Source organism: Palaemon carinicauda, chromosome 36 (genome assembly GCF_036898095.1).
Source record: "Palaemon carinicauda isolate YSFRI2023 chromosome 36, ASM3689809v2, whole genome shotgun sequence".
NCBI classification, from domain to species: Eukaryota; Metazoa; Arthropoda; class Malacostraca; order Decapoda; family Palaemonidae; genus Palaemon; species Palaemon carinicauda.
In genome coordinates, this window is record NC_090760.1 from 63819841 (window position 1) to 63834864 (window position 15024).

The 15024-nt window shown below is 49.6% G+C and overlaps 1 protein-coding gene across 1 annotated transcript in view; it reads left to right on the top strand.

Moving 5' to 3' along the window:
• LOC137628662 (uncharacterized) overlaps positions 1 to 14567 on the top strand; it is a 45698-nt gene extending 31131 nt beyond the window's left edge. Inside the window, exons 3-4 of the mRNA XM_068359814.1 lie at positions 5338 to 6920; positions 14426 to 14567. Coding sequence (XP_068215915.1) covers positions 5338 to 6920; positions 14426 to 14567 — 1725 coding nt within the window. The remainder of the gene's footprint in view (positions 1 to 5337; positions 6921 to 14425) is intronic.
• Positions 14568 to 15024: the final 457 nt, after the last annotated feature.

A 15024-nucleotide genomic window follows, 5' to 3' on the forward strand; every position in this document is an offset into this window, starting at 1 on the left:
GCCAGGTCATCAACAGTTGGGCAATTCAAAAGAGTCTAAACAAAATCATTCGCAGGCCAGGTCATTAACAATAATCCACTTTCAAAAATTTTAGTCATTCCAAAGGAGGAATCACGGCTCATAAAATAAATAATCACTTCCAACGCTGGTAAGAAAATTATATAAATATAATCCAGCATTCACACACGCAACTGCCTTAAGCTGCAGTCAAATCAAAATAAGCCTTCTCCCAAGACATTCACCACTGAGGTAACCTAACTAAAAACATAAACAAACAATCTCATTTATACCAACAGTCTTTCTCACCACAAACTATCGATACACTAACTACTTTCGCTCCCTAACACAATCTCTCTCTCTCTCTCTCTCTCTCTCTCTCTCTCTCTCTCTCTCTCTCTCTCTCTCTCTCTGGATTTGGCAAACAAAAAATAAATAAAAATAAAACAAAAATAAATCCTCCACATTCCTCCCCCCTTACTTTGCCAAATCCGTCTCACATAAAACTTACAATAGTTTTTCCTCTCTTAATACCTTTAGTAATTTAGTTGTTCTTCCATTTTTCTTCAACCTTAACCTACCGTAAATGGAAAACATTCAAATAACCCATGAGAAATGCAAAACTTAAAACTAAAATTCACTTTAATCACAAATATAACCGTAAATATTATATCAGTTTCTGAGTGGACACCTTCGTATACACAAGGGGCCAACAGTCTTTATTTGGCACAACACTATATGATAAACAGCAGTGTCTTGGTTTGCCATAACAGCCTTAACTCCTTGGGGTCACGGCAGTCAAGATCATAATCATCATCATCATCATCATCGTTATACGAAATCCTCAAAACAGCAATCGGAAGTTCATTCGGTCCAGGTCGTCAACAAGTAAATAAAATCTCTCTCCAAAGGAGTATGTATTCTAAGGAGGAATCACGGCTCAGAAAACCAATGAACACTTCCACGCTGGTCGAATAATTATATAAAATTGTAATCCAGCACTCACAAATGCAACTGTCTCAAGCTGCAGTCAAATCAAAATAAGCCTTCTCCCAAGACATTCACCACTATCGTAACCTAACTAAAAACATAAACAAACAATCTCATTTATACCAACAGTCTTTCTCACCACAAACGATCGATACACTAACTACTTTCGCTCGCTAACACAATCTCCCTCTCTCTCTCTCTCTCTCTCTCTCTGGATTTGGCGAACAAAAAATAATAAAAAATAAAACAAAAACAAATCCTCCACAACGGCGCCTCCAAAGTTTATCCAGTTATACTGATTTGTCTTTTCCTCTGATTATATTATATGTCCAAGAAGGTAATGTAGAGAGAAGAAAAGGCTTTTTTTACGATTATATATAATTTCCCCAGTATGATTTCCCCACCCAAAACCCCGAGTTCCCACTGGGATCCCTCATTATTGTAGGATATATATATATATATATATATATATATATATATATATATATATATATATATATATATATATATATATATATATATATATATATATATATATATATATATATATATATATATATATATATATATATATGAAAATTCATTTGCGATGGGAACGAGTGTCATTTTCGGAGAGAGCGTAAATTTTTGCTATAAGAAAAAGTAGTTTTTTTCCTAGATTACATTGCCCTGTAATACAGTAAAATAATACCGTTTTTTTTTGTTTTTTTGGCTGGCGAAATGTCATAAACGAGTAATTTGCAGCAATAATAATGGTTAGATATGTAAAATAAGCTCAAGATAACCAGTTGGAAAAAAATATGGTTCATGCTAGTGGCTGAAAACAGACCGAAACATGATTATCTAACACTTAAGTCTTGCAAAAGGGTACAGAACCTTCAAACCCACCTAACCTAACCTAGTAGTTCCCAGGTCACAACCCCTAGCCAGGGCCAAGGCCCCTTGACCACCCTCCCCAGGTCACAAACCTTCCCAGGTCACAACTGCTTGTCGGACCCCTACTTCCCAGGTCACAAACTAAAGTAAATCACAAATAAATCCTTACATTATGAAAAAGTAAATCACAAATAATTTCTTACCTTATGATTGACAAAGTCTCCTTTTTTTGTCTTGCAATCTTTACAGAAGCTTTGCAATAGAAAATGTGCTGGCCTTCCTTAGAAATTAAGTCTGAATCGGACCTTTGAGGAATTATTTCCCTGTTATCTTTTAATTTCACATGAGTAACAGTAGCTTTACACTAAACGCAGAGCATTTCCACCATAATTGCCGACATAAACAAAATTACTGTATACTAAATTTTGAAAAAGCTTGATGTACTTCACTTAAGTTCCCTCTTGGAGACGTCTTTATGTGATTGGTAGTTAAGTTGAAACTGAAGAGGAAGGTGATCTAAAAATGGCTGTAGAACAGCAACATCCAGGCACTTAGGAAAAAGTACTAGTGAGCTGTTAATTACTTACTTACTTCTGTTACTTGTTACTTGTGAGTAGTCTTCAAGGCCCGACTCCGTTGCTGCTGCAGTGCTCCGTAGGGCCTCCCTCGTTCCTATTTCAGTTATCTATAATCTTGTCTGATGCACTTTTCACTTAGGTCGTAGCATTCAGCAAATAAGTTGGTTTTCAATTTCTTCTTAAAACTCTGCAAACTTTTAATGTTCTTGAGATTTTCAGGCAGCTTGTTATTGATTCTTGGTGCACACGATGCAAATGCTCTAAAACCGATACATAAATTACATCTAGGCTCATTCAATCTATGCCGATCTATGCTATGCCTTAAAGTCATAGAAGTGTCAATATGAAAGGCATTTAATAATTCATTTATATAATTTGGGTTTCCAGATTGTAGTGCTTAGCAAGTCATAAGACATATCTTGTAATACAGTATTCCTTACCTTTACTGGCAGCCACTGTAAATCAATTAACACTGGTGTAATCCTTTCTCGTCGAGGTAAACCTTTGATTAGTCTGGCAGCTCTTTTCATGACATTTTAGAGTTTTCTCAATAAATAGTTGGGTAGTCCATAGTATAGTGAGTTGTAATAATCGAGCTTGGAGATAACATAATTCTGGACAAGCATTTTTATAGTTTTCTCATCCAAATATTTCTTAATGAAAGTAAAATTCTTTAGATATTTTCAAAAAATTACCTGACAAATACGATATTGTAAATGCACAGAAAGCTCACCAAACCATGGGAAAAAACACTTGAGCAATAAGTTCCCTTTAGTCTCTCAGATGTAAACAATGGACTTTAAGTGAAAAATATACTTCACATTATAATAGACCGACAAGTAAGTTATTATGCCCCAGCCCCTATTAAGCATATAGAGAAAAATACCAAACTAGCCAGCACTCGTCCATTTCTTTTAGCGAATTCCAGTTTCGCTAGAAATTAGAGTATCATATTCACCCAAGATTTACATTAATTACAGCCATAAGGGATTAGTTACAATTTAATTCCTCAGTATATCGCATTGCGTTGGTATCAACCATAGCCTGTGACAGATCCATTACTGCCTTAACTTATGAGTTGGTAAAGCAAAAGAAAAAAATATGAAAATATCATTGGTGACTGTCTGCGTTGTTGCCCTCTTTATAGAGTCAGTCTATACAAAGCTTTGAGTTTTGGTGGTAATTAGATGAGCTGCTACACTTTCTAACCAAAATTAGTTTTTTTTTTTCATAAAAACAAAACAAAAATCCAAAAATGTGGAATATTTAAACAATTTTAAAAGTACTGTATAGGGAGCCTTTGTATATTAGCGGCCAATTCCTCCAGCATGAATAAAAATTAACAACCTAAGCTTTTCCCTCTACCCAAACCAACAAGCTGTTTCCTTACCTACTTACCTAATGAGGGAGCTATTGCCCCCTGCAACCCCCCTTAAACTACCATTTTCTTAGTCAGCCGTCATCAGACATACGGTGGCTGCTATCATAATTACACCCTAGGTTTTGCTACATTTTCCTAATATTATTAGTTACAAGATTGTGAAGTGGACGAAAAGTGAATCGCTATTTCTAACCATAGTATAGTTTCGATCCTTTATCAAAGGCTGGATATTTCATCAATATCTATAATAGCAGAAGTTACAGAACTCCTATTTGCTTATCACATTCTTTGGGCTAGAATAATTGGCGGTTATTAATTCCAAGATTTCAAAGTGACCTCATCTGAAATTCAAGTTGTTCCGTAACTGAAATACAAACCACGCTATTTACATGGGGTAATTACTTCGGCGTAGCTGAATGACGAGCCATAAAAGTTTTAACGAGGGTTTACTACCCCGCCGCTAGTTAGAGGGGGGTAGGGAGGGGTAGCTAGCTACCCCCCCCCCCCTCACACACACCGGTGAATGCTTCACTTTACTTTTGGCTCGGGAAGAGAACAGACCTGTCTGCGCTCTCCCTCGCTCTGACTGCCATAATTAATCTGTTTTTTTTGCTTTTTCTCTTTCGCAGTGTGTTTGAAGTTGGCCTCCACTGATAATGCGTACTTGCCTTGGACTTCCCGGCCGCCCTTGTGGGACCTTTATGTCGGCGGTCGACACTGATCCCCACACCTTGTGTCCTCACTGTAGGGGCCAGCGGTGTGATAGCGACAATGTATGTATTGAATGTAGGGAGTGGTCTACCTCCCAGTGGGAGAGGTTTGCCCGGCGCCGTAAGAAGAAGGCCAAAAGGGATCTTTCTCCTTCAGAGGCTTCTCTGAAGAGAGAAAATTCCAGGACTACTTCTTTGGTTGCCCTATCCTCCTTCGAAGCTCCTCCTTCGAAGCTCCCCCTCGAGCGGTTTCTTCCTCGAGTCCGGTGAGTGGTAGCATAGACCGCTGTGCTGTTGACCGATCCCGGGGTGCAAGAGAGGTAGTTACCTCCCATAGCGAGGCAGCTGCCCCTCCTCCCCCGGAGGAGGATTTTATGTCTAACAATGATTTGTTTCAGCTTTGGGCTTCCTTGGGGCTGCAGGGTTTGCCCTCCAAGGAAGCCCTGTTTGACATGATCAAACTGGGTGCAGCCGTCAAACAATCGCAAACTTCAGCGGAGATGATCCTCTGTCTGTGGTTGACGTTGTTGTGACGGAGACATCCCGTGGGTCTAGCCAAACCCCCTTTCCTGTGGCTGAGGTATCTGACGGCTTAGATTCTCCCTCCGAACATACTCCGAGGGAGGATCTAAGTCCCACGGTCTCTCCTGCTGGTGATTCTCCCCCTCGGGGGAGTTCACTTACAGAGACTCCTCTTCGGAGGCCCATCAATGGTCAGCTTGCTGATCCCACGGCCCCTCGTGGGCGTATAAGGCGGAAGGCTCGTCCTCCCCTTCGCCGTAGAGGCCTTCCTTCCCCTTACAAGGGGGTTAAGAGGCGCCTCCTCGGCTCATCGTCTCCACAGTCCTCTGCGGAGGAGACGACTAGCCGTTCACCAATTCTGCCAGCTACCAACCTAGACTTCTCCGGGGATCGTTCGCGATCACCTTCGGATGATGGTCGTCCTTCGGGACATAGTGACCAGTCTCCCAGACCATCCACATCTAACGTTCCTGATGCGCGTGACGCGCCACCTGATACTGCCGCTGCTCAGTCTCCGGGCCCTTCGGGGCTGAAGGGTCTTGAACGCAAAACCGCGCCTCTTGCCCTCAAGCGCCAGGATCCTCCTCTGCGTTCTCCTGCTGCTGACGCTGATCTGCCTGCCGCTGTTCCTGACTTACTGCCACGGCGCTCACCCTTACGCATTCGCGCCACCGTTCCTGCTACGCGCCAGGGTCCCCCTGCGCGCCCACGCCCTTTGGCGCCCCTGCGCCCTTCAGCAGTTCCTGATATAGCACGCCAGCACTCACCTGCGCATACGCGCCCACCGGTGCCCCAGCGGCCACCTGCGCTCACACGCCCACCAGCAGTTCCTGATACGGCGCTCCAGCGCTCACCTGCGCATACGCGCCCACCGGTGCCCCAGCGGCCACCTGCGCTCACGTGCCCACCGAAGCCCCAGCGTCCACCAGTTCCTGCATCGTCGCGCACAGTCCAGGAGGCCCCTCCGCTGGCGCACAGGCGCCCACAGGCTCCTCCGGATTTGTCGCGCCCGTCTGGGGAGACGCGCGATACGCGCCCACGCGCGGTTCCAGCTCCAGCGCTCACGCGCTCACCAACGCGCCAACACGCTACGACATCTCAGCGCGTTGCCCAGGAGGCTCCCAAGTTAGCGCACGGGCGCTCACGGCCGCCTTTGGGCTCTCCCTCCAGACCGCGCGAGCTTGCATATGCTGCAACGGCTCACGACGCCCCGGTTACGCGTCCTGTTCCTGCCACACGCCCCGTTCCTGTCTTCAAGGCGCCCAAGGTAACCCTCCAGCGCACACCTGAGCGCCCTCATCCAACCGCGCGCCCTACGCGGCCGCCACAGCAACGCACCCCGGTGCGACCACAACCTGATACGCGCCATGCGCGCCCACGATCGCCGGCGCGGCCAGCCCGCCCACAGGCGAGCATGCCGGTCCTATCAGACCAGCGCCAACCTCCGCATCAACGCGCCATCCCGGCCGCTCGCGACCCTGCTCCAGCGCTCACGCGCCCTCGCCCTGTTCTTCCGGACACGCGCTCAGGCGTTATCTCGCGACCTCCGGGGGCGCATCATGTCTCTGCGCGCACGCACGTTCGGCCGCCTCCCGTGCCAGATCCTGCGCGCCACAGGCCCTCGCTATCGCCTACGCGACCCCGCGGCCGCTCCAGCTGCTGTGCACTCACGCGCCCACAAGCCCGCTCTATCGCCAACGCGCCATCGCTCCCTCGCTCTTGTATCCTCGCCTGCGCGCCCTCGCGCCCGCCCCCGCCCCCGCCCACGCCCCCGCTCCCGCCCACGCCCCCGCCCTCGCCCCCGCCCTCGCCCCCGCCCTCGCCCTTGCCCTCGCGGATGCACGCCCGCGCATGCGCGAGATCCCGGTATCGCGCGAGCCCTTCACGCGCGACCCTGACCAGGGCCCGGCACACGAGCCCCAGCGCGAGCGCCGTCAGGCGGACAATTCTTCGTCTCGTTCCTCTCCCCGCAAGCGCAGACCAGCGCACTCACCGGAGGAGGGGCGCTTCCCGGACAGGTCTAGGGACTCTTTCCTTTCAGCCCCACAGGCGAACCCTCGTTTGTCGACTCCTCCTAGGGATCCCTCGATTCCCTTCCCTCCAGAGGGGATGTCTAACAGCGCGACTGTCAGCCAGCAGCCCTGGTTCGGCACCCTAGTCTGAGCTCTTGTGCAGGCGATCAAACCCGCCGTCTCTGACTCGGGTCACAAACTAGCGGCAGCTTCCTCCCCCCTGAAGAGGAAGAGAGGAGTCTCTCCCATGGAAACTCCTCCGAGGCCTATACTGTCTCCTCGCAGATCCTTGCGCAAGGCTCCTTTTCCCCCCAGACCTTCTCTCCCTCCACTGCGGATGAGGACTACCCTTCCTCAGGAGAGTCGGATGAGCTGGACCATTCCCCCATCGCACTAATGGGGGAAGCTCCGCCTCTCCCTGAGAAGTCGTCTCGTCCAGGGGTGGAGAAGAGCCTGCCGCCTTGGCTACTCGAGTCCTGTATCCCGCCCAGGAGGGAGCCTTAGGACTCTAAGACGATTCCCAAATCGTCAGCGAGGATCAGGCAGGATCTGTTTAGAGCCGTCGAGGATGTCCACGTGTCCCCCCAGGAAGAGCCACTGGGGACGGGAGACTTCGCTGCCAGTCCTTCGGGAGGTGAGCACCAGGAGTCAGAACACGCTTTCTGGCAAGTCCTGACCCTCATGAGGAACCTCAATGGGATCCCAGAACCTGAGATTCCCCCTCGCGAAGGTAAGGGCACGGTCCTGGACTGCGTCTATGGCACCCAGAAACCCTCTAGGGCCAGTGCAGCTCTGCCCTGGTCTCAGGGGATGAAGAGTGCCAGGGACAATGTCGAGGGCCAGCTCTCTGAGCTTGAATCCTCCAGCAGATCGAGTGGCGGTAACAAGCTCCTCCCTCCTCCTCGAGTCCATCAGAGGAGGTACTTCGAGATCCTTGAGGAGTCTTGTCTGAGTCTTCCGTTACACCACTCTGTGGAGGAACTCACAGGGGGAGTCCCTCTTGAGAGACTCTCCAACAGGCAGGTGTCCTTCTCAGCCACTGAGATCCTAAGCCAGGAGAAGGTCACCAAGTGTGCCATGCATGCAACTTCGTGGCTCGACATCTGGCTGGGGTCTCTGGGCATCCTGGTGCGGTCCGAGGACCTCTCCAAAGAAAGCACCAGGAAAGCGCTGGAGAGTTTCCTACTCTCGGGCATGCGGACCATTGAGTTTCTTGCCCACCAAGTCTCGAGCTTGTGGGCCAATACGATCCTCAAGCATCAGGACGCTGTGGCTGAGAGGTTCCATCAGAAGGTCCCCAGTGCAGAGGTTAGCAGGCTCAGATACTCTTCCGTCCTCGGTAAGAGCCTGTTTGAGCCTAAGGACGTGGAGCTTACCGCTGTGAGGTGGAGGAAATCCAACCAGGACTCCCTCATCCACAGGGCCCAGACATCGAGGCCCTACAAACCTCCAGCGTTTCAGCAGCCCCGTCCAGCAAAGGACACAAAGAAGACGACCTCAGCGAAGCCCAAGGTGTCTAAGCCCTTTCCTGCCAAGAGCAGAAGGAGCAAGAAGTCCTCCAGGGGAGGCAAAAACCCTAGAGGTAACAGCCGAGGCCGTAAACACTAGGGTTGGCAATCCCCCTGCATGTCCACCAGTGGGGGGATGCCTACAGAGTTGCGCGACAAGGTGGCAGCAACTCTGAGCGGATGCCTGGACGATGTCCGTGATCTCTCTAGGGTATCGCGTCCCGTTCACAGCCTCTCTACCTCCCCTGACAGCGAATCCAGTGTCGTTGAGCTCTTTTGCCATGGGATCGGCAAAAGGGCAGGCACTTCGGGCTGAAGTCCAGACCATGTTGAAGAAGGACGCGCTCCAGGAGGTTGTAGACGGTTCCCCAGGCTTCTACAGTTGACTCTTTCTTGTGAGAAAGGCGTCTGGAGGCTGGAGATCAGTCATCGACCTCTCGACCCTGAACGGGGTTGTCAAGCAGACTCCGTTCAGCATGGAGACGGCAGACACGGTCAGCCTTGCGGTGAGACCACTAGACTTCATGTGTACACTGGACCTGAAGGACGTGTACTTCCAGATCCCAATCCATCCGTCTTCAAGGAAGTACCTAAGATTCTGCCTAGACAACAAGATCTACCAGTTCAAGGTGCTGTGTTTCGGTCTCTCCAAAGCCCCTCAGGTGTTCACCAGAGTATTCACCATCATCTCTTCGTGTGCCCACAGGATCGGCATGTCTCCTTCGTTATCTGGACGACTGGCTGATCCTAGCGGACTCGGAGGCAACCCTTCTTCGCCACCGAGACAAATTCCTCGAAGTTTGCCAGGATCTAGGGATCGTGGTAAATCTCGAGAAGTCCTCCCTGCAGCCCTCTCAAAAACTGGTATAACTAGGCATGGTCATAGACACCAATCTCCACAAAGCCTTCCCAACAGACGAAAGGATAGCAAGGCTGAGGAAGATCGTGAGACCTTTCCTCAATCGAGAAGAACTCCCAGCCCAATCGTGGCTTCGTCTCCTCGGCCACCTCTCCTCCCTGACCCGTCTCGTTCCCAACAGTCGCCTCAGGATGAGATCCCTCCAGTGGCGACTCAAGTCCCGGTGGAGTCAAGGCCATGACTCCCTGGATACCTTGATCCCTATGGGACATGCGGAACGGGCGGACCTCCGGTGGTGGGTGGCAAACGAGAATCTACGAAAGGGAGTGGATCTTCTCGTCTCTCCCCCAGATTTGATGCTGTTCTCGGACGCATCAAACAAAGGGTGGGGGCCCACGTTCTGAGCCACAGGACCTCAGGCCTGTGGTCAGAATCAGAAAAGTACCTTCATATAAACCTGCTAGAAGTGAAGGCCGTGTTCCTGGCACTTCAGAAGTTTCACCAAGTCCTGGCGGGCCACTCTGTGGTGGTGATGAGCGACAACACCACGGTGGTGGCTTATATCAACAAGCAGGGAGGTACCTTTTCGGAAACCTATCCCATCTTGCAGTAGAGATCCTGAAATGGTCCGAAGTCCACTCGATTTCACTAGCGGCTCGCTTCATTCCGGGCAAAAGGAATGTGCTCGCCGACAGTCTGAGCAGGGCGACGCAAATAGTGAGTACTGAGTGGTCTTTGGATCCTCAGATAGCCAACAAAGTCCTAACTTTGTGGGGTTCCCCGACGGTGGATCTATTCGCTACGGCGCTGAACACCAAGCTCCCGCTGTACTGCTCCCCAGTCCTGGACCCCAAGGCTCTCTGGCAGGATGCCTTCCAACAACGGTGGGACAACGTCGATATGTACGCCTTTCCCCCGTTCTGTCTGATGAGGAGGGTACTCAACAAGACCAGAACATCGGTCAATCTCTCAATGACCCTGATAGCTCCGCTATGGCATCATGCAGAGTGGTTCCCGGACCTTCTGCAACTCATCACGGAGATTCCGAGGGAGCTCCCTCCACGTCACGAGCTACTCAAACAACCACACTCCAACATCTACCACAAAGCCGTGGCTTCGCTTCGACTTCACGCCTGGAGACTATTCAGCATCTCCTCACAGAGAGAGGATTTTCGCAACAAGTTGCGAACAGGATGTCTGGCCACCTGCGCAAGTCATCCGCAGGAGTCTACCAGGCGAAGTGGCGAGTTTTCTGTGGTTGGTGTCGTGGAAGGGGGGTATCTCTCCCCTCGATGCCACTTTACCAGCAATAGCGGAGTTCCTCGTTTATCTGCGGGAGGAAATGCGCCTTTCAGTCTCGGCAGTGAAAGGCTATCGCTCAGCCTTAAGTCTTGCCTTCAGGCTTAAAGGAATGGACATTTCTTCCTCGCTGGAACTTTCCCTTCTCATACGGAGTTATGAACTTACCTGCCCTCAGTCGGAAGTGAGACCTCCTCCATGGAACGTGGTTCGAGTTCTCAGGTCTCTTAAGAGACCTCCCTACGAACCATTACGCCAGGCTTCTGATCGCCTCCCTACCTGGAAGACGGTTTTCCTGCTAGCTTTGGCCTTGGCCAAGGAAGTCAGTGAGCTTCATGGTCTCTCGTACGACGTCGCCCATTCAAGGTGATGGGGGGAGGTAACGTTCAGCTTCGTCCCTGAGTTTGTTGCCAAGACTCAGAACCTGGGAGTGCCGGACCCTAGGTTCGAGTCCTTCCGGGTTTCGAGTCTCCGTTCTGTAACAGATGACCCAGACCATCTCCTACTGTGCCCAGTCAGGAGTCTAAGGTTGTATCTTAAAAGAACAGCTGCAGCTCGTCCCCAGGTGCAAGCTTTGTTCGTGAGCACCGGGGAGACGAAGAGGAGGGTCACCAGAAATACCATCTCGGCCTGGATTCGCAAGGTAATACATCTGGCCTTGAATCCTGAGCCTCCTCTGTCACGTCGCCCTAGAGCGCATGACGTCAGGGCCGTGGCTACGTCCCTGGCCTTCAAGAAGAACTTTTCAGTGACGCAGGTTCTACAAGCAGGGGTTTGGAAGCGTCAGACGACCTTCACAGCCCACTACCTGCAAGACGTGACCCACATGAGGCTCGATAAGTTCTTTATCTGCCCTGTGGTAGCTGCACAACAGCTGGTTTAAAACCTCAGGCTCCTTAATGGACAAGTAGCAGTAGGTTGAGGGCATTGTTACCCAGTATTAGTCTGCATGAATGAAAAGGTTTGTCTGGCCCTTATTCTCTTCTTCATCCTCCCCTCTCTTGGGAAAAGCAGCATCCTGGGTTCTCCGCACAGCTGACCTCGAACCACTGCAGGTAAGCCATGTTCCCTTGTGTTCCTAGTATTAAGTTAATACTGTCACGTCCCCATACCCTGAAGAGGTGGTATTGGGAGAGTCCTAGCCTAAGTTTCCTTATAAATGACTACAGGTCAACATCCTAGGACGAGTCACACTTTATACCTCCACACACAGCTTACGTAGGCCGCAGCCCTTGCGCAGCAAGGTTCTAGCGACGTGCAGGGACTCTTTAGTGTTGAGTGCTGACACACTCTGGTACTGAGCCCCCGGGCAAAGCCAAAAGCCAGTACTGGCTGGGACTTACCACCCTTCCTAAGGGGTGAGTCGCCCATATTAAATAGCGTGGTTTGTATTTTAATTACGGAACAAATGACGAATTCGTAGGTAATTTGTATTTTTCCTAACTATACAAACCATAGCTAGTTAATCAAACTTGCCTGCCAGCCCTATCCCCCGTGAAGTCATACCTCTAAGCAAAGTGAGCTCAAGCGCAGGTGTGTGTGAGGGGGTGGGGGGGAGGTAGCAAGCTACCCCCCCTACCCCCCGCTAACTAGCGGTGGGGTAGTAAACCCTCGTTAAAAATCTAATGGCTTGTCATTTGAGCTACGCCGAAAGTAATTGCCCACATTAAATAGCTAAGGTTTGTATAGTTAGGAAAAATACAAATTACCTACAAATTTGTCATATTTGTTCAGGTGTAGATATAAACCCTTCGCTATTTATAGGGTATTCTTTCGGCGTAGTTGAAAGAAGAGCCATGATAATTTTAGTGAGGGATAACTACCCCATCCGGTAGTTAGCGGGTGGTAGGTGGGGTAGACTGGCTACCCCGCTCACTCTCACCTCTCAGCTGAGTAACCACTTTACTTTATGGCTCGGTAGAGGACCGACCTGCTGCCTTTCTCTCCCCGCAAAGACTTGCCTTGATTGTTTTTCTGTGTTTTTTTTCGCGTGTGTTTTCGTTTATCTTACATATATATATGAGTGTATATATGTATAAATGTAAATAAAGGTTTATGTTGTTAGATACTTGTAACTTTAATTACTGTTGACAACGTATCCGACTGCCTCTGCCATAAAGGAGTTGTCATTGCCGCCTTACCCTGCGCTGATGGTCGGCAGGTTCTCAACACTGCCGTGTATTTGTTTCATTACTGAATTAAAGTGTATCACAGTTCAGCTCCCTTTCAAGGAATTATCTTACAAGGAAGGAGACTTATCCCCCGAATAGTATATTTTGTGCAGCGGAGCATGAATTGTAATTGGTCACAACTTCCTTTTTTCACAGGCAGCAGCGTCGTAGAACACAAACCCGATTGCTACGGCTGCCATGTTCGTTATCCTGGGCTCCATGTGGTAGCTTGTGAGCTGCCCACGTTACAAGGTAGCATTCTCTGTCAACCTTCAACTTGACGTTCCTCCTGCGAGGGGAACTTCTCTCTCTCTTTTTCGCGAGAGAGAGATTTTTTTTTCATGCCTATGCCTTTTTCCCATAGAGCTGGGAAAAGGCTTTACTTAGGCTATGTCCTCTTGCGGGAGGACTAGTTTATTATGCCTATGCTTTTTCCCATAGAGCTGGGAGAAAGCTTGCTTTAGGCGATGTTCTCCTTCGGGAGGACTTCTCTCTCGTTCGTGAGAGAGAGATATAATTAAGCCTACGCTTTTCACCCATAGAGCTGGGAGAAAGCTTGTCTTAGGTGATGTCCTCCTTCAGGAGGACTTCTAACTCTTTCACGAGAGATATTTTATGCCTACGCTTTATTCCCATAGAGCTGGGAGAAAGCTTGTCTTGGGTGATCTCCTTCGGGAGAACTTGCCTCTCGTTCGCGAGAAATAGCTTGTAGGAGTTTGCTGATCCACTAGGGGCGGTGGCAGAGCTTTCTCTGAAGCAGGTTATCCCTTTGGGGAACGAGTCTCTCGTTCTCGAGAGAAGACCGCCTCTGGGCATTGGCGGTCCCTCGTTACACTTACAGTTCTCCTTCAGGGGTGGAGCGAGAGCCTTATCTTAAGCGACATTCTCCTTCGGGAGAACAAACTTCTTATGCTGAGGTGTTATCTTTGAACCTGCTGGTTCTCCTTGATCCTCTGGGTCTTGTTACGATCACCCTTTGGGCTGGCATGATCGTGAGCCTTTGGGCTCTCGTCATGTTGATCCTGCGGGTTCTCATGAGAGTAGGAGTCCTTCGGGACTGTGCTTGAAACCTTCGGGTTTCAGATACGCTGAACCTTCGGGCTCTCGTAACGATGGTAACTTTGAGTCTTCGGGAACTGGTACCATCAATCACGCTGACCTTTCGGGGTCTCGTGACAGAGGAACCTCGGTTCCTCGTTACGCTGATCCTTCGTGGTCTCATAACATTAGTTATGCAGAACCTTTGGGCTCTCGTAACTTTAGTCACTCTGACACTTTGGTGTTTTGTGTCAGGGAAACTTCCGGTTTCTCGTTACGCTGACCCTTCGGGGTCTCGTAACATTAGTTATGCTGAACCCATGGGCTCTCATAACTTTAGCCGCTCTGACACTTCTGTGTTTTGTGACAGGGAAACTGTGGTTTCTCGTTAAGCTGACCCATTGGGGTCTCGTAACATTAGTTATGCAGAACCCTTGAGCTCTCGTAACTATAGTCACTCCGACACTTCTGTGTTTTGTGACAGGGAAACTTCTGTTTCTCGTTGCGCTGATCCTTCGGGGTCTCGCAACACAGGCTACGTTAGGCCTTTCGTCTCTCGTACCCTTAGTCACACTGATCCTTCGGGGTCTCATGACAGAGAAACTTCCATTTCTCGTTTGCGCTGACCTTTCGGGGTCTCACAACGCTGTTCACGCAGAACCTTTGGGTTCTCGTGATCATAGCCACACTTATATGACAGAGTTTGCGGACTCTCATTGTGTTGATCGTTCTTGCTCACACAACACAAGCTATTGTGAACCTTCGTGGGAACGTAGTAGTGAGTACTCTCGCGCGCAAATAGGCGTGCATGACCAAATTGGTGCGCATGACCAACCTTATGTGGCACAGACGCTCTGGCGCGCACTATCGGATTGGCGTGCACAACCAATCTTATGAGTGCATGGCTGGATTGGAGTGCACGACCAAATTGGCGCGCACGGCTGGATTGGAGTGCACGACCAAATTGGCGCGCACGACCAATATGGCGCGCACGACCGGATTGGCATGCACGACCAAATTGGCGCGCATGACCAAGTTGGCACTAACGGCCCACGTGACGCGTAAGACCAAGTTGGCACGCAC